General features: G+C 40.9%; 1 protein-coding gene across 13 annotated transcripts in view; it reads right to left on the reverse strand.

Moving 5' to 3' along the window:
• TTLL5 (tubulin tyrosine ligase like 5) overlaps nt 1–24,524 on the reverse strand; it is a 308,459-nt gene that overhangs the window by 269,326 nt on the left and 14,609 nt on the right. For all 13 annotated transcript variants that reach the window (XM_040226042.1, XM_040226046.1, XM_040226045.1 and 10 more), the window contains exons 4-9: nt 19,317–19,399; nt 17,911–18,017; nt 14,353–14,483; nt 9,076–9,158; nt 1,490–1,559; nt 979–1,063 (exon numbers count right to left, since the gene is read on the reverse strand). In XM_040226042.1, the coding sequence (XP_040081976.1) occupies nt 979–1,063; nt 1,490–1,559; nt 9,076–9,158; nt 14,353–14,483; nt 17,911–18,017; nt 19,317–19,399 (559 nt within the window). The remainder of the gene's footprint in view (nt 1–978; nt 1,064–1,489; nt 1,560–9,075; nt 9,159–14,352; nt 14,484–17,910; nt 18,018–19,316; nt 19,400–24,524) is intronic.

A 24,524-nucleotide genomic window follows, 5' to 3' on the forward strand; every position in this document is an offset into this window, starting at 1 on the left:
CATCTTTGAAGTACATTTTCTAAAACACAGAAACATATATAGGCCATGCTTTTTACAGATGCAAACCACCTCCTGAAGTACTACGCTATATAAGGAACTTCAGAGCAAGCTACTTGGAAAAAAAACAAAGTATATATATATGTATATATTAGTTTTGTAGGAGAAAAGAACACAAACATATCAAATTTATATCCTTATTTTAAACAATTTAAGGGGTCTAAAATAGCACTGTCACCTGTAAAATTTTACGGGAAGTGAAACTTCAAATTAAGTTGAACTTTATCTGTAAGTACACTACCTTAAAAACTACAAAGTACCTCAAGAAAAACAGAAATATATGTATGTATGTATGTGTGTGTGTGTATAAAATCCCTAAAAATATATTAAAGACTTGTAAATTTTAAAAAAAAAAGTGGCTACTGCCCCTTTCTTAAATACAAGAGGTCATGAAACAGCTCAAGCCTTCAGCTCTGGAGTTAGATCCAGGGGTTTAAATTCCCTCTCCACTATCAACCAGTTGGAGACATCAGGGAACTGACTTCAAGTTTCCTTAACTCTCTAAGCCTCAGTTCCTTCAACTACAAAATTACCTCGACTTGAAGGTTGTTGTGAGCATTACAATAAATGTCTGGTATATAACAGCTATACATGTGGGATATTTTTTTTTTCTTTCTAGACCATTTGTGAAGCACAGTGGCCTGAGAATCTTCCTACCTTATTACCACTGCATGAAAGCACAATGTGATCCTGGATCCCAGCTGGGAAAGGTAAGTGTGTACATATACAGGCTTATTCGTGTGCATGGATATGCAGGTGAGACTGAATGAATCCAGTTAACCGATTTCTGTAATCTGAAGCTCATCTGGGGACACTCCTATTTTCCTGAGTTGGATACAACAGGAACAATGACCTGACCTTAATATGCTCTTCAATGGGTCAACTCACATTAACAACACCCTACACCCAAGGGTCTCTTACCTAGCTAGTCCTTCTTCATAGAGATAGATGACAAGAGGGTCATAGGAAGTCACCAGCACATAGAGGCGCACATCAAATTTGAAATCTAGAAAAAAAAATCAGGGTGCAAAGGGAAAAACTAAGCTCTTGGTTTTCTGTTACAGAACCGAACGGGACAACTGTAGCAAAGAAACAGGAAAGAAAACAGTCCTCTCCCCCATGAAACATACACTGTCCACATACCTTACCTTTGAGGATAAATAATAATTATACCACATTAACATATATATAGTTTCCATATGTATTTGTTACTATTATAACAATAGAAAACACCATTTTTTATTATCTCAAAATCATCTTCAAAATAATCCCATGAGGTAGGTAAGAAACCAGCTTCATCTCTGGAGTCACAGTTGCCAAGCATTTCACACTAGCTTAATAAACACTTACTAGAGAAGACTATAAAAATGTTTAAAAAAAAAAAGTTAGTGAGATCTAGCCCAGTCCAGTCAAAGGCTTAATCACAACTCACCATCTATGAGCAGGGGGTTGTTAATATAACGGGAGACCAGGATGTTCTCTTCCAGGGAAATCTGGTTTGGCTGTTGAGCAAAGAGAAAAATGAAAGGTCAAAATGCAAAGGAAACCTAACTTACTGTAAAGAAGCAAAGTTCTTAACCTTTGAGAAATGATAATATGGAAAACTAAAACTTTAAGGAAAGTTTTCCTCTAAGCTAACCATATATTAGTTGGCCATATAATATACCACTTCCATAAACATTGTGAGAATCCAGTTATGGGGGGGGGTGTGTGGCGGATTTACACAGCACCTCTCACATAATAAACAGAATCTAAACAGCTTTAAAGATTTTTATACATGATAGTAAATACTTACATACCAAGAAAATAAAAGTTACTTAAAAAAATAAAAACTTGCATTCTCCCAAATGTAAATAAAGCACGTTGGATATTTTAAAATACCACCATTATTCTTACAGGAAGCCTTTCATCAAGTTACTTAGAGAAATTACAGATCTTTCTACAAAGGATTCTGGCATTTTCCCCGTGAAATGAGATGGATGTTTGTTTCACTGATGCACTTAACAGTGCTTACTGTGCCACTGTAGGTCAAGGTTGAACAAGATCTCTTAAAGACTTTTTTCAATGAAAAAGAATTGCCTATACAGTAAATAATGATGAGTATTGATGGGAGCTGCACAAGGCACTGGGGATACAGTAATGAAGGAAATAGGTGCGATCCCTGCCCTCACAGAGCCCAAACCCTACTCCCAAAGAGTCCGATGTTTGGGGAGAGGGAGAGCAAAATACAGAATTTAAAAGAACACAAAGCAGCACGTCTACAAGTGAGATGTGAGGTTGCCCAGTGGAAATGCAGACCTGCCAGGAGGACCAGCCAGGGAAGGCTGGGTCAGGATGAGTAGGTTCAGAAGGGAGTGTTGAAAGCTAGCAAGCACACGGTGGAAAGGGGAGGAGGCCGGTGGGGAAAGACGAAGCCCAGGTAGAAAGGAGAGTGGGCAGATTCAGTGACCTGGGGCTAAAAGATTCAATTGGGAAATAATGAAAAATAGGGTGAGATAATTAGAAAGGAAGACCCCACTGGCAAAGGGATTTAAACCCCTGGTAAGAGGAATTTAGATTGAACATAGTGGGAAACAGGAAATTACTGTAAATTCTTGATTACAGATCTGGAACAGAACAACTCCAAGTGAGATGAAGACAGAAAAATCAGCTGTCAGTCACTACAATCCGTACAGGACAAAAGGACTCCAAAAGGAAAGCGTCTCTAATGATAATTGTGACGATAATAGCTATAGGAGCAGCAACAGACACACTATTAACATTAGCAGGGAAAAAAAATTTAACAAACGTACCGAACATCTGCTATGTGCCAACACTGCTCTTATCCTTCACAAGTATTATTTCATTTAATCATCATCCAACACCCACGCGGTAGGTATAACACCATCCAAATATTACAGATGAGGGGCGAGTCAGAGAGGGTTAGGAAACTGCTCAAAGTCACATAGCTAAGAAGTGACAGAGCACCATTTGAACCCAGACAGTCTGCCTCAGAAACTTAGTTCTTAAGCACTATTATCACCTTTTCTCCCCAAGTTCTGACCTAAAATAACTGTCCCCCCAGTTCAAAAGTTTGTCTTTATAAAAGTGTATTTGTTATCCACAGTACTACAGGTCGTTTTGTTTTTTTTTTAAAGGATAATTTTGTGACCCCGGGGTGAAGATGATAAGATTTCCCTCTCATTTCCCACTGCTGCCATCTCACTCAGAACACAACTTCACAAGCCATTTCTACGCGTCATCCGGCCACTACAACATCGCTACTGATTCATGCCGTGGCTCTGGTCACCCACACCATTTCCTGATCAGAGTCTCACACGGACTATCTCTATTTTGAGTCAGCTTATAGAGTAAGAACTGATGCAATCTCAGTACAAAGCAGCAAGCTACAGGCTGTGTTCCAAACCTAAAAGCAAACAATCGCAGCTCTTTTTCTACTAAGTAACACCTACAGGCTACAATAGATACTCAACCACCCAACCTGACCACCCAGCTTTCCTCGGAACCAGAGACAACACTGGTAGTGGCCTTCACTCTGTGGCACTCTGTCTAATGTCCACGCTCATCTCCTCTCTTTCCTTCCTCATCATATCCATTTGTCCTTTGAGTTATGCAGAACATAATCTCTTACACTGTTCAGATAACTTGTTCAATGGTCTATACCTCTCATTTCTGTCTGCATCAGGAATTAAACTATAAGTTCACAGAAGAATGGTTTTGAATACAGTTCTTTTTTTTGTATACTATAATATGCAGATAAGCAACTAATAAAATCTCTCTGATATCTTCAAGCCTTTTTGATATTTTCATCCAAATATCTTCTCGATATTTTCATCCATCCCCAGTTAACTCATTTTAAATGATGTAAATTCTAAGCTCAAATTGCCCTCCTAAGTATGCTAAAGCAAGAATCTGAATTGTCGGGAAACACATCCATTTTTCTAATTCGACTTTAAAGCTCATGGTATCTGTTAAGTTATTGTAAGATAGAAGGGTACAGGGGTCAAGAGGGTATGCTCTGGAATCAGCCAGGCCTGAGTTAAAATCTTCACTTACTAAGGAAGGAACAGTAATGATCTTTTAGGATTCTCATAAAAAAGACTAAGTGAGACTGTATTTGGGAGGTACAGTGGTAGGCGCATAGCAAAAGCTCAAGAAATATCAGTTATTATTATTATTGCAAACTCAATAGTGTCTGTGTAGTTCCATTTACAGAGTGCCACAATTCAACAGCATTCCTCATAGCATGCCATATGCCACTCACATGATTCAGCGCACTCAATTATAATGAAGAGACTTAAGAACCAGGAGACAATCCCTATTCCTACAACAAAGAGTCGTAAGAATTAGGAGATGGTCCCTACTCCGCAGGCAGGCTGGCACCTGGCACACAGCAGGGGCGTCCTAACTGCCTGTTGAACAGGGAGACCTATGAGCAGATGGAGGGCGTCTGAGCAGACATAAACAAGAGAGCTGTGGAGAATTATCTTCACAAACAGAGGGGTCAACAGTGACCTAAATACTCTCCCACCCCTAACTCTCCTGATACTTCAAAATTTCAGAGAAGATATGCGTATCGTATTTACCAAGGATAATGTGTGAGACAAGGATGACTAAACCTGATTTCCATAATCAAATCCATACCTTAATCGGAAAACACCAGATCTTTTCCCTCCTTGATTTGAATATACTAAATTGGGAAAATATGGCATTTAGTCACGGTTACTGAAGGAGCTGGAGCAAACTCGACTCTGCTCCTTTATGCTGTGTTTCCAGAGTTAAAGAGCCCAGCACTGAGACCCGCCAAGACGCTCCCACCTGTAGGAGCTCACACCTCTCTCTTCAGTGTGATATGCAAGGAATGCTTTTCCTATCCTTTATCCTATTCTCGTAATGGCAAAAGTGGCTATTTGCAGATATTTTCCAAAGGTTATGACTATTACGGGGAACTTTTAATGAGAGGCCCTTCTTGCTCCAGTGGGAAGACAGGGGAAGGTGTTTTTACTTGGCCCTCACACCTAACCCCACCCCGCCACACCTCACCCACTCACACTAGTGGGGCTCACAGACCCTCCAGCAGAGCCCTCCCTCTCCATCCCCCTCGAGTCTAAAAGGAAAGCAGGCAGCAGCCTTGGAAAGAGTTACTTCATCCAGTTGGCTAATGGGTCATATATTCCATGGGAAAGGATCCAGGTATGGAACAGAGGAGATGGTGAGGCTGTGTGTGTGTGTGTGTGTGTGTAGGGAGGGAGACAATCCAGGTATGGAACAGAGGAGATGGTGAGGCTGTGTGTGTGTGTGTCTGCGTGTGTGTGTGTGTGTAGGTATGGAACAGAGGAGATGGTGAGGCCGTGGCGGGGCGGGGGCTGGCAGGGGGAGGGTGAGGAGCGTATTAACTGTATGGTTTGTAGGTCTGGGTAAGATGTGATAAAATTCCAGATCTGGAGAAAAATTGGGAATATTTTCCCATTACGTCCACATGCTGCCAGCTCCCCTGGTGCTTGCTGGCATCTCCCCAGGCTTCTGTCTGGCACCTCCACCAAAGACCTCAAAGAATCAGACTCATTCCAAAGCTTCACTGAAGGAGAGGGGGCAGGCAAAGGGTCCCGCCAAGTACTTTGATCTCTGCAGGGGGTCTCCAGGGAGTTAGCCCAGGGAGAGGTGGGAGGCAGGAGGAGAGTCTGCCAAACGCACATTCTCTAAAGACTTGTCACCCCCTTTATGAGACAGGGAAGAGTCAGGGCACGGGGTTCTCAGCCCCACCAAGGAAAGTTTAACTTTTCTATTCTTTATGATGCTGATTTTAAAATAACAAATCACTAGGGCAAAAGAGCATTCCAAGAGAAAAAAGTCCCAGATGAGCTGGGAATAGATCCTATTCTTTTTGACTCATGTCTAAGAAAATAAAAAGCAAACTTGTACCACAGTTGACTTTCAATAGCAATTCCATTTGGCAGCTCAAACCCAAACCCAAACGAGGGCCGTCTATGAGATTCAAACAACACTGGAGCTCCTGGCGCGGAGCTGGAGGAAAAGCTATTGGACAGGAGCCTTCACACCGAGGTCAGAACAGAAACAAGAAGAGAGAAAGCTGCAGCATATGACCGGGGCCTTCTGTCCACAAGAGACCTGGGGCAGAAGGCCTCTGGAGTGACCCAGGGGCAGGGAGCCTTGTAGCTGGGCCTGGGGCTGCACAGTTACTGCATCAGAACCACACCCTGTATTTCTCCAGCCTAAAAGGTCTGGCTATCAGTGTTTACTGTACAGTTTTTAGTCCAGACTAAATTTGAGGATTTTCCCACGTGAAAGACCCCTCAGAAAATCAGTTTCTGCACGCATAGAAAATAGCTCAGATCGTGTGCAGAGAACGAGAACTGGGAAACTTGAGAAGGTGTACCAACTGCACACACATCCATCTCCTACTCTCCTCCCTTTCAGGGTCCCACTAGAAGGACAGAGAAGACATTTTTAAAAGAATGAAATGATAAATAACAAAGCTAGGGAACAGTTAAAGGAACCAACAAAAGACCAAAGGTTTAAGGAAATCCTGAAAGATGGAAAGCAGATGGGAACAGGTTAAGAAAACAGCAGAGGAAGACCCAGCCCCACATATCACAGAGGAGACAGTGATCTTCCCAAGAAGGCATCTGAGAAGTTCCAAGCTGGCAAGGAACACACACATGGAGAGCAGGAGGGAGCCAAGGGACAAGAATCGGATAATTAGTTAACAAACGGTGTTTAAAACACTGCGGCCAAGAGGCCTTCAACAACCACAGCTTAGCCCTCAGAATGAAACCTAATGGGAGGACGTCTGTGTGCGTGGGTGCAGGGATCTGACAGAGGAGGGAACTCTGCAACCCCCTGGCAGACACAAAAGGGAAAAAACAGCGGAAGGGCAGCACCACCCCAGAGCGAAATCGCCAAACTCCTCTGTTGAAGCCTCGCGTCCCGGGAAACAAACTCACCCAGAAGGACAATGCAGATAGTGGAGTACAGTTTATTATGCTGGCGGGCCCAAGGCAGAGTCTCCTCTTAGCCAAGGACCCCAATCAGTTTTTGTGAAAACCTTATAAACCCTAAATGTACTTGCTCAAACCTACGTCCTCAAGTTCTCTGAAATTAGTATGAACAAAGGAAAAGAAAGATACAATCAAAGTTAATCCATGATTCGTATGCCTTAAACTCGAGATTCGTATGCCTTAAGCCTAGGTAGTTAACAGTGGACAATTATCAATAGGCCTGTGGTCATACCCCGATAAGCATAATAGAATTTATGATTCTATTTGGTTACACAGATAATTAGGGTATTCGTTTAGGTGATGGAGAGTCTAGGTACGAGCCCCGGGGCTCTTCCATCCAGAGGTCTGGTTTTCCAGTTGGTATGTCATTTCCATAGATACTGGGCATAGAGCTCAAAGTCCACAGTCTGGCCCAAGATGGTGTCCTGCTTTCAAGATGGAGCCTGTTCTGTCTGTTTCCTCCTTCACTTCCTTTAAATCCACGATCATGCCAGGCCTGTTTTGGCAAGGGAGAGGAAAGAGGCAACGATCCTCATCCACATCAACCTACGGTGCGGACTGACAGTCAACACGCCTTGCCCTTGCCACAAGGCTCAGTTCGCCCTCCTGTCCAGGGAATCGGTCCTACACAATGGCAGGGGAAACCCAGGGGGCTGTCAATTTCAATCAGTTTAGTCTTCCATTCATAAGTATGACTCAACACTGAAAGTCGCTAAAATTGAGAAAACCCAATAGCAAGAGGGAAAAAAAGGGCCCAAGAAAAGTCATGGAACGAAAGAGAACTTTAAAAAGCTTTCAATTCGTACGGTCAGAAAGACCAGCTGGCAAACTGCATCTATTAAGCAATAACAAGATGTTATCCAGAAAAAAAAAAGAAGAAAATCGGAAAATAAGAGTTTTTGTGCATTATGAGAGCCAATATAGAAATACAGTAGATGGAATGAATGATAAAATGGATGGCACTCAAACTGCTGATCCAGAAGATAATGATGGGAAAAGACAGAGAATTCAAAATGGGAAAAAAGTTGACATGAAGACCCAGAATGCTTCAAAAAGGAGTTTCGGAAGCAGAACAAGACAAAAATGAATGATTTTCCCTGAAATAAGGAAAAACACTAGTTTCGAAACTGAAAGGGCTGACCAAATGTGCAGAAGGAAGTATGGACAAAGACCCAGACTGAAATATTGATTAAATTTCAGAATTCCCATCTGTAAAATTTCTGTAAATTTAAATTTTTTATTCAACTTATAAAGCAGAGAAACTGAATCACAGTTATTGAAGAGAATGTAAACATGATAAACCTTTAAAATATAAAAACAATAAAAAAAGTAATTGAACTTAGAGATGGAACGTGGAAGGGAGGATCAGAGGCGATATGCGTGCAATGAATATCAAACTGAGAATTAAGAAACAAAATGTAAAGTTGAGAAAAGATAAAGCACACATCAACTGTATTAAGTTACTAACTACTGTTAAAAGTCTAACGAGTGAGACTGGGGTTAAGACTTTATTTACTCTGTATATCTATCCAACTGAAAAACAACTTTTAATGAGGATCTGGCAAAGAATCAAGATACTGATGACTTCTGAAAAAAGAAGCGGATGAGGAGGAAGAACGGGGGCTGGCAGGAGCAGCAAGGATGCCATGCCGAATTAAATTACGGTTAATTTGCTTGATGATCTTGAGGGCAGGAACCCACAGTTCTCCCCACAATAGGAATTAAATGTACGTGCTACCAGCTAATGCTTAGTGCGGAGGAATTTGCAAGACAGAATGCTGAAAGCAGAAAAAGTACTTCTTTTCTGTTGACACCAAAGGCTGCCCTCCTCCCAAATTCAATCAAGTGACATTTCACTGCTGGCATGGGAGGAGGTTACTGCCAGTAAAGTGAACAGTAGACTCATGCCCTCCCTCAAAGTACACTTCTGAATGCACACTTAGATAACACAAAGGGAAGAACAAACATGGAGTCAAGTATGCCACCATTACATACTTACATTGTTGATCAGGTAGACGCCTCGCCCCCTGGAAGAGGCCACTGGTTTTACGATCCAAGGTCCCCGATCCTTTGAATATGAATCTGCTCAAAATATTGGAAGACAAAAAAAAAGAGGGGGGAGAAAGAAAGGACATGAGTTTATTAACTCAAATTTCAACATGGTTATCTACTCAGGTACCCAAAGAATTTTCCAAATTTCCAAGTGAAGGACAGCAGCTAAAATAACCTGTATTTTTGGACTAGCCTTAAAAATGAGGAGAGAGAGAGAGAGAAGGGAAGGAGATAAGGAGAAAAGAGGAGACAGCAAAATTACATAATGTATTTCTTCCATCATTTCCCTTCTTGAATGAGAGGATGAAGACAAAATAAGGCACATATTCAGATGTTAGTCTATTACTGTCACAAACCACCTTCAAGAATCTTGCAGGCCATGCAATCTCTATTGCAACTACTCAATTCTGTCACTGTAGCTCAAAAGCCACCAGAAAGAATATGTAAACAAAGGGGCATGGCTGGGTCCCCCAAAACTTTATGGATGGACACCAGATTTCCTATGATTTCCACATGACACAAAATTTTATTCATCTTTGATTTTTTTCCCAATCATTTAAAAATGTAAAAAGCATTTTTAGTTCATGGGACCGGATTTGACACAAAAGCTGTAGTTTGCAGACACCTGTTCTACATAATGAAATACTAAGCAGACACACAAAATGAAAATATTATTGAGAGGGAATGAGCTCAAAGACAGGCTACTGAGTGAAAAGAAGTAAAGTGCAAGGCACTGGGTGTCATACACTCCCATGTGTTCACAAACACACTCAAGTCATGTGCTAGTAAGTGCTTAGAATATCTTTAGAAGGATATGTATAAATACTATACTGATCACTTCTGGGGCGAACTAGATGACTGAGAAAGAGAGGAGGAAAAGGCTTTTTTACTGATTATCGTTTTGTACTTCTCTTGTGCCATGACTATATTACCTTTCAAAAAACATAATTTATGTAATTTTAGAGTCTTATAATGGATGGCATATTTACAGTTATAAGACAAATTAACCTTTATTTATTTTTTATTTTTTTATTTTTATTTTTTTTCAAATTAACCTTTATTAATCTCTATAAAGTGAAGCCACTGAATACATGTATATGTATACACTTTATTTTTTCCATTTTGCCATTATCCCCAAATTCTGAGATTACAATAGATTGAAAACAAAAGGAACTATTAAAAGAAAACAAAAAGATTTTTTAAACTTCATTCATTCAGTACTCCTAAGTACCCAGCACGTGCCAAGCGGTTCTCGAGTGTGTGGAATGCAGATAGTATTCACCTTCACAGAGATTAGCCCAACAGAAAGGCAGACACTAAGCAAGAAATCAGACATTCACAAAGAGGAAGGGAGGGAGCCACAGGAATGCCACAGAAAATGACCAGACCTCACTGGAGACAGAACCCTCTGGGAACAAATGAATGAAGAAACACCTCATTTTCAGAACAGGGAAAATCTAGCTAAATGCAACTTCTGCCATCTAACACTTTTAACAAACCTTACTTTGTGGACTGGCCTTATCAGAAGTTGCTGCTTCTATTGGTGCTTCACTTTTATCATAGTCTCCAAATCTTAAAAACCAAAAATTTGTCCTTTACGCTAGGTGTTTCTCCTTGATTTGTTGTATTTCAGAACAAGGACTGATTTCTTTCACAGGTTCCAAAAAGGTGCATCAGAAGCAGAGGCAGGGCAAAGAGCTGGGCAGGCTGTCAGGACGAAATATACTAGACCGGGGGCCCAATTCTTTCCAGTGCCTTCTAGCTCGTAGGGTGGCAGCATGCTTGGTCCAACGGCAAAAGCACTGAACCAGGAGTAGGAAGATCTGAGTTCTAATTATCCAGTCTCATCTTTAAAATGTGGGCTTTAAGTCTGATTCAAATTATGAGATCTCTCATAATCCTACTATTAGGATTCTATAAGTTTACTGATTGCTATGAAATCCAGTCATCTGCAGTTAACTGGCTGACATCAAAGTTCTGCTCATTCCTTTGAATTACTTCTGCCTCTCTTACATCTAAAGATAGCCAGAGGACACAATTCTGGCCCGTGAGGAGTAACCAGGAATCTGCTGGGCTGTGGGGTAAGGTCTCTGCCTTTCTGATATTGGTGCCACCCTGTCTTCCTTCTTCCTGTTTAGGAAAGTTGTCCACTGGGAGGACGTGGCTGCAGCTGGCAAGATTTTTGCTTAGGATCTTTGGTGTCACAGACCTCCAACTGTACCACACACCGTCACACTAGCAGCAATGGCACCAGGAATCCAGCAAGATCTGGTCCGTATACTCCAAGCCTCACATTCTAATTACTGGAAACAGTTCGGCAATATCCATGCTTTCACATCGCCTGAGGCAGTGTTTGGTCTGTGGGCTTGGTCTCTGCAAAGATGCATTTCAGGCTTTCCCTTATAAGAACAGAAAGCTACAAATTCATGAGACCTGCCTTGACTGCTATCTCTATCATCTTCAGGCAGCCCTCATGTTCCTTACCAGTTCTCTTCCAAAAGCCCTTTGCGGGCTATTCACACGCCTTTCTGCTCCTCAAACACCCAAACCCAACCCTAGGCCCCTCATTCCTGGTATGTGTCCTCATCGCCCTCCTCACCAAGAAGGCTGGTAATTTGTAACATAAACCCACTCACCTGCTTCCCTCCCATCGAAAAGTGCTATCTCAATGACCACTTAGCTTCCTTCCTTCCACCTTTCAGCGGAGAGACTCACCCTTCTACTCGTGCTCTCTCCTGCCTCGTCTGGGATCTCATTCCTTTGCTCGTATCTTCAACCTCTCTCTCCACTCTGATTTCTCTGTGTTTCTTCCTCTCTCTCTTTTTCTCGTCCGTGGTAATCATATCCACCTCTACATCTACAACTTCAATAATCTATATCCCTGGCCAAAATTCAAAACTGCTTTTACAACTGCCTGCAGAACATCACCACATGGAAGCCGGTAGCCACCTCAAATCCACACCAGGTCCAAAATGTGACACTCCTCTTGCCCTTCTAGAATGCAGAACCCATAAGAATTTGAAGAATATGCTGCAGTACCAATTCTACTGAAAAACAGGTCAGGCTTGAACAGATGGGGGCACTCTAACTCTATCCAACCTTCTGAATGAGCATTCAGCCCTCAAACCGGCTTCCAAAGGGTGGGGAAGAACCACAGAATAGGAGCTAGTGGAGAGGGAAAAGGGAATTTTCAACTTAATATCCCTTTAGTGTTTAATACAGAATTATTCTAGACTTGGTTTCTCATTAGGGATTCAACAGCAGGAGGTGTCCATTATCAGGAGCCTTTTTACATTGCGGACGTGGTAGCTGAGGCATTTTCAGGCTATCATGTTGGCTTACTACATAATTTTTTTACTTTTTTTATGTAACGATGCATCTCAACATAACTTGAAATAGGAAATATTGTTGAACATGTGTTATGTACCTATCAGGCCCCATTCCAAGTGCTTTCCATGTATTAAGCTACTTAAACATCCCAGCACTATAATATTTATACAGGTAACAGTCCCAGTAAACAGAGGAAAAAGGTAAGACACAGGAGGTTCTGGTATCGTGGCTAAAACCCCCTAACTACACATGTTCAGCTCTGAGTACACTGTTGCTCTGAAGTTAACTGAATTCATGTACTGAATTCTCTGTTCTGACCCATCCCAGAGCTTGCTGTGGACCAACACTGAACCACTAGTCCCAGCATGGGCAACAAGTGCTCTCAGAGGAACGGCCTCTCTGAGGTGAAGTAGGCCTATGACCACCCCTGACGCGAGTCCCAGAGGATGAACACCCCACTGCGCGACCGGATCAGACTGAAAAGTCCAACAGGTTAACAGAAGCAAAGCCAGGAAGTCTAGAGCAAACTTTCTCTTCCTCTTTCCATGCCTCCTCATGATAGAGGAAGAGTCTCTCTCTTGGACTTCGTGAGAAGAAAACTATCGGTCTGTCTATCCTGTGTCGAATCTGGTCTCCCCCATAGAAGTGGCTTCTCTCGAGGGAGGTATGGAGAGATGGTCATTGTGTGCACACCCCCAGTGTCTTTAGCCACAAGGCACAGTGGTGAGGAGCTTGGCTCTGGAACCAAACACCTGTATAACCTATGGAAAGATACTTAACCTCTCTGTACCTTAGTCTTCTCACCTACAAAGCTGGGAGTAGTAACAGTTCCTACTTCAGAGTAAGGCACCACTTAGAAGAGGGCTTAACAGAAAGAAAATGTTCATCAGCTATTATTACTGCTTCTATTTCAGTTCAGTTCAGTTGCGTCTGACTCTTTGCGACCCCATGGACTGCAGCACGCCAGGCTTCCCTGTCCATCACCAACTCCCGGAGCTTACTCAAACCCATGTCCATTGAGTCGGGGATGCCATCCAACCATCTCATCCTCTGTCGTCCCCTTCTCCTCCCGCCTTCAATCTTTCCCAGCACAGGGTCTTTTCAAATGAGTCAGTTCTTCGCTTCTATTTAGACTCTCCCAAAAGACCTGCCTCACTGCTTCTCTGTACTTATGCCTCTTCTGTGCACTAAGTCTACTGAGACAGGCTCTGCCCACCAAGGAGCAAAACCTGAAATAGCCTGTCTCCTCTGTCTGGACATAAAGAGGCCTAAGTTCACTTTAAGGCAAAAGAAACAATGACACCTGGATGCAGGCCACACATTTCTATCTAGCTTAACCAACAAGACAGCAGACATCCACATTGTTACTGCACTCCCATGAATATATTTCAGTTGATCTAAACTCCAAGGAAACAGGGAGACGAACTGGCACCTCTAAACACGAACCCTAAAAGATGCGTGATACTTGTACCCCCGAAGAACATGTCACATACGTCCAAAAGTTGAGGTGACAAACATTCCTTAAATGACGAGAGGAAGAGAGATACCGAAAAGGGTGCATCTGTAGTTCATATGCGGAAGTATATGCATCCTTACATGGGCACTAACTCATCAATGAAAAAGCACTTTTCATATTAGACAGGAGCTCATTTATAGGACACCCCAATGTGTCCTTACATACCTGACGTTGACAAGCTTACTAAGAATAAACGCACAGACATACTCAGAATAAAACGGTGTTAAAGTTATCTCTGCAGCTGTTTCACTAAAGAAACAACTTCTTAAGGATTTGAAAAGCCCTTGGGAGTAAATAACTCTGCCCCAAGTTCAGTTGCTGGGGATGGGGATGAGGGCTGGGGTCTGGGGATGGGGCAACCAGGAGTCAAGCACTTACTGCAGAATTCCGCGTACTCAGCTGGCAGCAGGAAGGTCTGGGGGAGGATGTGAAAAGCCTTGAATCCATGTGTATGCTGCATTCGAATGATGTTTTTGTACAGTCGGTCCTTCCGGGTTAGTTCATATGACCTAAGTTTCATAAAAGCATTTCCATTTCAGTAAACTATGACTCAGAGATTTTCCTATGTTAAAGAGTTCCTAGTTCATGAGCAGTTACTGAGGACAGTCTTATACCCCAAATCTATCACTTTGTCAAGGAAATGATCACCTTAAAACCAGGATAATCACTGCTACCAATCAGGGATTAGCCATGACTGCATTCATGAGTCTCTGGGTTGTTGCACTATTTAAAGACCATCAAGAATCTTTGCTGTAACCATTAAAAACACATTCCATCTGTTGTTCAGTTCAAAATTTTCACTTTGATTTCTTAAAATCAAAGGTTTCTTTGCCAGATCTAGGTATCACCAACACTTCTTCCTTACCCACTGTCCTCCTTTGATCTAGAGCAGAGGTCCTCAAATTTTAGTGTGCATAAGAATCACTCATAAAGTTCCTTAAAAATGAATGTTCCAAGATCACATCTCCCAAAATTGAGGGATGAAGTCTAGGATTCTGCATTTAAACATGTACCCCAGGTGATTTTGCTACAGATGGTCCAGAAAACTGATCTGGTCTAAATCAGTGATTTCTGAACTTGACTGAGATATGGATCACTCATTGCTTTTAAAATATATAACTTTCTAGGAATATATTTACCAAGAAAGATTAAGCACCTAGAAGGTGCTTTTTAAATATACACCTTCTCTGGAAATGGTGATTCCTTGAATCTGCAGTTAAGACCTGTGACTGTAATGTACCCCCAGTGATGGTTATCATTAAGCAATTAGAAACACTGAACCAGAGGATAAGAAAAACAACACATTCTCATACAGCTACCCAGTATTAGTGGTCTCCAGACATTTTTGCTTGGTACTCCTGATACAAATTTTGGGAAACCACGTATCTTTTTAGTTGACATGTAAGATTTTTCATCATAAACTTGAATTGTTCCAAAGGATCTAATGAATGGCAAATCTAGTTTTAAAATAAAACTATAACAGTATCCTTTTAAGTATATTCAAGGGAACCTCAATAACAATAAGATTCATTAGCCACTGTGCATTTTCAAAGTATTATAAAAGAAAAGGCTCTCTTCATCAGTAAATATTTCACTTTTCAAAATATTATATTTTTTACTACAATTAACATATAAACAGAAAAAGTTTCAAGTCACAAATGCATAGCATGGTAAACTTCAGTCTACCTGTGTGACCACCACTGAGCACAGAACATTCCCAGCACACCAAAAGCCACCCTCATACTCCCACCCAGACATGATTCACCCCTTTCATCCTTGCGTTTACTTCTTCCATTACGTTTCCCACAAACAGCTTAGCCTAACGTAACAGATTCAATGCTTGTGTCTTTTACATTATATTATACCTTTTCTATAAGAAAAATGTGCATATAAATTTTATTTAATACTTTTTAATTTCCTGTGATCATAAGGCTGTGTCTGTTATACATATATTGACCTATCATTACAGGAACATAGTACACAATTCATAAAAACACCATAAATACTATAACTTTTGATTATAATGTATATCATACTAAAATCAATTTATCCATTTTGATAATTATACTATGGTTATAGCTGATGTTAACAGAAGGAAAACCAGGTAAAGAAAACAAAGGAACTCTGTATTATTTCTGCAACTTTTCTAAAAGTCTACAATTATTTAGAATAAAAAGTTACATTAAAAGAGTGCACACTAATATTGGAAACATTTTAAGTGTTTGCATTCCTCTTGTACATGAGTCAGCTGAGCTCCTCCAATTCAAACAGGAGTCAAGAAAACATAGGTTAGAATTTATGAATACTGTGTTCAAATTGAGATGGAATTCCTATATACCTACAGCGTATTTCAAAAGCTATTGAAATAAATAATATATTACTAACAGGCATTAGGAATGCAGTCTCTACTGTAGGCTATTTTAAGACTGTTTAAATATTTCTTTAAAATAGCTGCATCTGATTTACTTCAACTACCCAGTCGCCCATTTAGAAAACCAGTCCCATCTTCCAGACATTAAGGAAGAAACTAAGGTTTAAACTATTTTCTGCCCATGAAGCTCAAATATAAAATAAAACTGGAACCTGTTGAAAAGATTTAAAATACACATTTATCTAAGATGATGACGAAATTATTTGATGTCAGAGACAGCACAAGCTGGGTATTTAAACACATTAACTGAATATGAGACAGTAGAACTGAATAATCAAGAAGAAAGCTTCACCTCATAAAAATGAGGGGTAAAATACACCAAGTGATTGAAAAGAAAACTTCCTGAGTGAGTACCGGGGGCATAAGTCCTGGAAATAAAATAAAACATAACCACTGAGCAATTAACAAAATTTTTATTCGATTTGCATCTCTTCATTAGATAGATGAGATTACCTGCCCTCTTCCCCAACAGGCCATGAATCTCGGCCAGGTAGCTCTCTGTCATTGAACATTACTCACTGCTAGAATAAAGCAGGGGATTCAGCATCAATTCTATTCCTGTCTTCTTTTTCATACATGTAAACACTGAGAAACAGAATAGCTAACACTTATATACAGTGTTTACTATGTGGCAGGCACTTGATGTTCTAAGCACTTCAGATCTTGATACATAGAATCCTCACTATAGTCCTACAAAGTGTGTGTTATTAGGATCTTCTTTTTACAAATGAGGAAGCTGAAGCTCAGAAAGCTCACCTGCCCAAGATCAATCAGTAGAGCTGAGATCTGGGCCCAGGTAAACTGGCTACAGAGCTCCTGCTTCTAGCTAGCAAGCAGTATTGCCTCTCGAGGCTGACATTAACCAATGAGACTGGAAGAAGTTTAATACAGCAATGATCCTCAATTCTTTGAACTATTTACTAATTATTATAAGTCAAAAGCCATAAGATGACCTATCATTAAAATTTATATTTGATGATTTATCAGCTGACAACTTGATCATGTCCTTCTTTAACTCTGTTAAAAAGCAAAGAAATGGAAATCACTAACAGACTAAAAGATTCATTATACTATTACCTGAAGTAAACATCAATTTTTTTCATTCCATGTTTGGAATTCTGGAAAGTTTTACATCTCTGCATAATATACATATTAAGAATCTAGGTGGGCTATTCTTTTATAAAGGGGAAAAACAGTAAATGAAAAAGAAGGTGAGAGGTGAGAATCTAGCCACATTGAGGGGCTCACAAGCAGCTCGATTTGAGGAAAGAGAATCTATGGGATTTGCAATCCAGAGTAGTGTATTTTAAAGCCATCCATCCTACAGAGCCCTCGCAAAGTCTTCAACTACATCCAGGAAGGTGAACACCTCAGTCTCATTTAGAGATGGCTGCCCTATATCACAGACTTCCTTTTTTTTTTTTAAGATGTTAATTATCTCTGCTGGCTACATGCCTCAATGTCAGGTACCTTTAAATGGAGCAAAGTAGCTGCAAGAGCATTACCTGGGAAAGTGATTAACCTTTTGTGCTTCAGAGAGGGTACGAAGTAAGAAGGGCTTCAGGTGGGATCCTGTCCACATTAGGTTATAGTCAGTGCTGCTCGGATGAACCTAAGGGCAGATAAAAAGACAAGATAAGAACCACCAGAGACAGCCCCTGGAAGAAAAATGGAAGAAAAAGCCATAGAGATTATTCACCCACAGAGCACTCATGGGGGTGGGCCCATTAGGATCTGAGCCTAGTAAGACAAAAAAGCTGGGTGTAAGAACACGGGGATAAGCAAGTTGAAAGAACTGTGAGAGATGGGCAAGTACTACCTGCAAAGAGTAGAATTAACTCTTTTATAGAAGTCCATGATACCTCTTAATATTTTTACATATCAAAGTGAGAGATGAGGACTCCCGTATCAGACTGTCCTTGCAGATGCTGAGTACAAAGTGATATCAGATCTAAAACCGTATACCAACTCGAATTCATTCATTCACTAGAATTCATTTGTTCATTCATTCAACAATTATGTACCCTCTGCCTCTGATTCAGCAGGTACCACTTTAAGGCCTGGAGATAAAAGATCAACAAAGACAGGATATAAACTGGTATCAGAACTTCCTCAAAATATCTACTTCACATCTTAACCTAAGATAAGAAGTGAGCAACTAGACTTTTATCAATTGTTTCAAAATATCTACAATGGAAGTCTGTCCAGCATTTTTACCTGTCCCTATTGATACCAACATCCCCATTTTCCCAATTTTCTTTGGGAATAACATACTCCTCAGGTTTTAAAGAACCTGCCAATCACCCACCCCTCCTTTCCCCCAAGGAGTGGACCCTTGACTCAAGCTAGTCCAATCATTCCATTTCCAGAATGCAGTTCTTGAGTGGAGAAAGGCACAAGGACAATGAATAGAGTCAAATCATTCCACAGCAGCAAAGGTGGTCCTGAAGACTTCTGTTGCCAGATCCCTGGGGCTATTGCAGTCTCCCTTTCAAAGGCTTGCTTTTTCAGCTGTTCCTCTGATTCTGCTAGCCACTCTGTGCACATCTTTGTTACAAATTCCTTTCCTTTCTGGTTTAAGTTAGGCAGAGTCTGTTTCTGTTGCTTGAAATCAAAGAGCTTTAACTGAGTATTAGACAATTCCTTATGGATAGCTCTGCCTCTAGCCCATGCCTAAAAATATAGCAAGGAAAAAAAGTTAAAAAAAAAAACAAACCCACACAATCTTGTGGAAATGTTTTCCATGTATTTCACAGTAAAGCCACTCAGAAAGTCAGTACAAATTCTACATCATCTCTAAGTAGGGGTCCCATGTACTTTCTAGAGCTAGCCTTGTTAAATCATAGTCGGTTAGGTAGCTGGGATTTTCAGCCTTTGAGCAAATCAGGTAAGGTAATGAAAATGAGCTTACTTCATGAAATCCATGGGCTGTCAGAATGCTGCGTACCAGGCGACTGTCTGTTCGTACAATCTTGTAAGACAAGTGATAACGTTCTAAAGAAAAACAGAATCAAGTTCAATAACAGGAAAGTTAACTGTGGAGAAAGGAATAAAAGAGATAAACAGTAATATGGTGGCTGCTGTAATTACACAAAATAACATTATACTGCTACCCTTATGCTACTAATAAGTGGATTATTTTGGAACAAGCAGATCTTAACCAGAGAACCTGAGGTTCATGGAGCTTCACAAAACATGGGGTGGAGGTGGGGGGAGAAATGACATCCTTGTTTTCAGTAATTTCTAGTTGCAATTTAACAGTACCTTCAATCAGGAATGTGAGCAACAAAGCAGAATGGTACTAGCAGTGCCTGTGACCCTGCCACCCATAGACAGCAAGTACTCTAAGATTCTTTTACAGTTGTTCAGTTATCTTAGAGTTAAACCCCTTATTCTCAGGAGTTCCTTGGTGGCCCAGTGGTTAGGACTGTAGGTTTTCACTGCGGTGGCCTGGGCTCAGTCCTTGGTTGGAGAACTGAGATACTTGCAATCAGTAAGGCACAGCCCCCCAAAGAATTCCTTATTCTCACAGTATTTAAGAATTAATAGAGTTAACAGACCTACCACTAAGTCATGTTATTTAGCACACTAATAAAAAGCATACATATCACAAACTTGGTTTTGAAAAATATTCTGAGACTATATTTCAATGCAATTTATTTTCTTTGTAGTCTTGTGTATTTTTAAAATACACCTAAAAGACGTTAGTCTGAGAAGAGACCCACAGGCTTCCCCATACTGCCGACACCACTCACTACACCAAAAAAAGGCTAGGAAGCCCTGCTCTAGATAGCCCCATGTGCAACAATTCTGATCACCAGCATATCTTAGACCAGAGATATGATAAACTGGTGATGTGCGGACCGAAACCAATCTGCAGACCTGGCTTGTTTGTTCCTCATTGTGCTTTAAAAAAAAATTGACGGTGGCTTCCCTGGTGGCTCAGGGATAAAGGATCTGCCTGTCAATGCAGAAGACCCAGGTTCCACCTCTGATCCGGAAGGTCCCACATGCCGCCGCAGAGCCACTAAGCCCGTGCGCCACAACTATGAAGCCTGACTCTAGAGCCTGGGAGCCTCAACCACTGAGCCTCTTGTGCCACAGCTACTGAAACCCTCATGGCCCAGAACTCATGCTTGGCAACAAGAGAATTCACCCCAATGAGAAGCCTGCACACTGCTATTAGGGAGTAGCCTCCACTCACCCCAGCTAGAGGAAAACCTGTGCAGCAAGAAGACCCAGCACAGCCAAAAAAAAAAAAAATTATATGTTAAAATAATAAATAAAATTGAAGGACTTCCCCAGTGATCCAGTGGCTAAGACTCCACACCACCAATGCAGGAGACCTGGGTTTGATCTCTAGTCAGAGAGCTGTAATAGATCCCGCATGCCGCAACAAAGATGGAAGATTCCGTGTACCACAACTAAGACCCTGCGCAGCCAAATAAATGAATTTAAAATATTTTTAAAAATTAAAAAAAAAATAAATTTCTAATCTTTTGCAATCGGAGGAATTCATATAAAAATATAGATTTCTGGACTTACCCTGGCAACCCTGGGCTCACCCTTTGGCAAGGCAACAGTCAAGCAGAGACAGGCACGTGCTCCTCAGTACAGACCCTCGCTGTCCGGGGTCAGCACCTTCACCACTTGGCCTGCCTCACTCATCTGCCAGGCCCCAGAGAGCACTCTGCACTTGTGACCCCTGGCTAAGAGGAATGTCTGTAATCGTGCGAGGCTTCTATATACCTCGAAAGACTAACATTTCCCCTGGCCCATTGTATTCAATCTCTTTCTACACATCACTATAAATTGTTAGCTAAGAATTTGGCAGAAAGATTTTTTTAAAAGAACTGCACACTGAACAATTTCTGAGTGAGTATAATACAGAAACATATGAACAGGCTCTGGAACAAAATTTAGCCTCGAGAGTCAAAGATAAGCATTTCTTTTTATAACTTTATGTGAAAACATTCATAAATCCCTGCTGCCACTTGCCCAGCCCTAGCAGGAACACCGTGCCAAGCAGACACAGGAGGACTGGAACCATAAGGCCAGACACCCCATACTTCTCATTCCCGCAGCAAACTTGTAGAGCCCAGGTACGGAGTTTTCCTAATGGTCAATCACTATTGTCTTTACAATATTGTTATGAGAAAAGCAGTGGGAAGTATAATATAAGAAACAGCACAGTGCAATGCTCTAGAGTGTGTGTTCTAAGGTTTCCTAGAGCTTACCTCTATAAAAATGATCAATACGAAGAGGAATCAGCTGAACTGTTTCACTCTAGCAATAAGTAATATTCAACTATGGATAAACAATCCAACTAATTTTGTAAATGAACAATTCACATATTAAGAAATGCATTTCTATTTTTTCTACTTTATGTTTATTACTTATTGAAATTTTAATTTACTCATACTGTTTTGGTCAATTTTGTATATTTGTTAAGATTGTGACATAGCTTAATCCAGGGCACATATTCAGTTTTTGGAGATACAATGATCACAGTAAATTTAAAAAGTTTTTTTGGAGTTTGTGTCCTGGTTTCAAGTTGGGGAAGGAAAGCACAAGGTAAGCGTGGAATATACTGCTATGCCAAGAAAGAGGACAGTCACAGGACTGAGAACATGCCACAGGGTCTTGAAAGGGCTCCCCAAAGCCAAATTTGAGGCAACTGGAATATAAGAATGAATATTGACAGAAATAGATTTTTAACTCACTTATAAAAAAGAAAACCACCCATGAATCCACACTGATAAAAAGGTGAGAAAGCTATACTAGTTTTCTAGGGTAGAAATCCAATACAAGTGTCGTCAAGGCATGGGCAGGGCTGCGTTCCTTTCTACTGGCTCTGGGTGGGATCCATCTCCTTTCTTCTTCCAGCTTCTGGAGACTGCCCCTATTCTCTGGCTGGTTGTCCCTTTCTTCTGTTATCAGAGCCAGCAATGGCAGGCCTGGTCCTTTCTCACACTGCATTCCATGCCTATCTTGTAATTACACTGGGCCCACTTGAAGAATCTCCTTATCTTAAGGGTTAGCTGATTAGCAACTTTAATTCCTTCTATGACCTCAATTCCCCTTTGCTAAGTCAGGTAACATTTTCACAGGTTCTGGGGATTAGGAAGTAGACATCTTTGGAAGATTATTATCCTGTCTACATGGAAGGGAAAGCTCGTCTTTACAGAGAAGCCAGCTAACAAATGTAGAAGGACAAACTGCAATATAAAATCACTATTTTACAAAAACTGTAATAGTAAGTGATTCAGACAAAAATCAATGAACACCAATGAGTGAGAGGCTAGTGGAGAATAGGTTATTCAGACATCTCAAAACATCACTACAGAGAATGCAAGAGACAAGAGTACCTTTAGAATGAAGCAATCTGGTAAACACTATCTAACCAAACGATTTAACTTGTCATCACTAATAATGCAATAAAATGATGCTATATGCTTCCTAATGTGATACACTGAGTGACACATGGCTTCGTTAAGTGATAGTCCTGAAAATTTTTTCAACTTTTTTTAACCTGAATCTAAATATGCGAAATCAATCTAACAAGCCCAAACTTAAGGACATCCACAAAGCACCTAGTCTGGAATCTTTAAAAATGCCCATGCTATGAAAGACAAAAAAAAAAAAAAAAAATCCACTAAATGGATGTAGATAACGAAGGAGACTAAAGAAATATGACAACTAAATGCAACCTCTGATTGGATACTCAATTGGGAGTGGGGGACCAAGATAAAGGACAAAATTGGAACAATAAGGAAATCTGGGCAGAGACTATGTATTAGACAAGAGGGTTTCAGCAATGGCAGATTTCCTGAGGGTTATCAATGTACTCTGCTTATAGAGAGGATCCCTTGTTCTGAGGATAAACTTGTTGAATAAGGTATTTAGGCGTGATGTACTTGAACTAATTCTCAAATGGTTCAGAGACAGAAAGAGAGGGAGAAGCAAAGATGACAAAATGTTAATAATAATGTTAATAACTGTGAAGCTAGGGAAACAGTACACATGAATTCACTGTACTGTTCTCATAACGTGGGAGATTTTATTTTTAAAAATAAAATGTTCAGGAAAATGAAATAAAACCAGGTCTTTTTCATTATAGTAACTGATCACTGACATCCTCAGTTTTGCGTGTAAAAAGCCCAAGCCTCAGAATCTGCCTGCAATGCAGGAGACCCTGGTTCGGTTCCTGGGTCGGGAAGATCCCCTGGAGAAGGGTTAGGCTACCCACTCCAGTATTCTTGGGCTTCCTCGGTGGTTCAGATGGTAAAGAATCACCTGCAATGTGGGAGACCTGGGTTTGATCCCTGGGTTAGGAAAATGGGAAGGTCTCCTGGAGAAGGGAAATGCTACCCACTCCAGTATCCTGGCCTGGAAAATCCCCATGGACAAAGGAGCCTGGCGGGCTACAGTCCATTGGGTTGCAAGAGTTGGACACGACTGGGTGACTAAGCACACATCAACTGCTGGGAACCAGGACTGCACCCGATTTTCTGCCAGCTCTACAGTGCCTGCCCCAGGCCACAGGGAAGATGATCAGTAAGGTGTATGGAAAACTGTATCTCTGGAGTCAAACTGCCAAGGTTCAACTTCTAGCTCTGCTACTTCCTGCCTGTCATCTTAAATAAGTTATTTAATTTCACTATGCTGAATTTCCTCACCTATAAAATGAGGTTAATAACAAAGGGACTTATCTCACAGGGTAGCTAAAAGCATTGAATCAGTTAACACATATTGAGCTTTCAGAATAAGAAAGCTTGCTGATAAGGGAATTTCCTGACAGTCCAGCAGCTAGAACTTGACACTTTCACTGCTGTGTTCAATCCCTGGTTGGGAAACTAAGATCCCACAAACCACAAGGTGCAGCCAAAAAAAAGAAAAAGAAAAAAGTTTGCTGATACATAGGAAAAAATTTTGTATAGTGAAAAAAAAAAAGGTACACTGCAAAATAGCTACAAATATATATACTGATACACAGGATACATAGTAAGTCATACACTTGGGCTTCTTCTGAAATATCTGGGGCTTCCTTGGTGGCCCAATGGTTAAGAGTCTGCCTTGCAATGCAGGGAACATCAGTTCGATCCCTGGTCCAGGAAGA

The sequence above is a fragment of the Oryx dammah genome, unplaced genomic scaffold (assembly GCF_014754425.2).
Source record: "Oryx dammah isolate SB20612 unplaced genomic scaffold, SCBI_Odam_1.1 HiC_scaffold_26, whole genome shotgun sequence".
In the NCBI taxonomy this organism is placed as follows: domain Eukaryota; kingdom Metazoa; phylum Chordata; class Mammalia; order Artiodactyla; family Bovidae; genus Oryx; species Oryx dammah.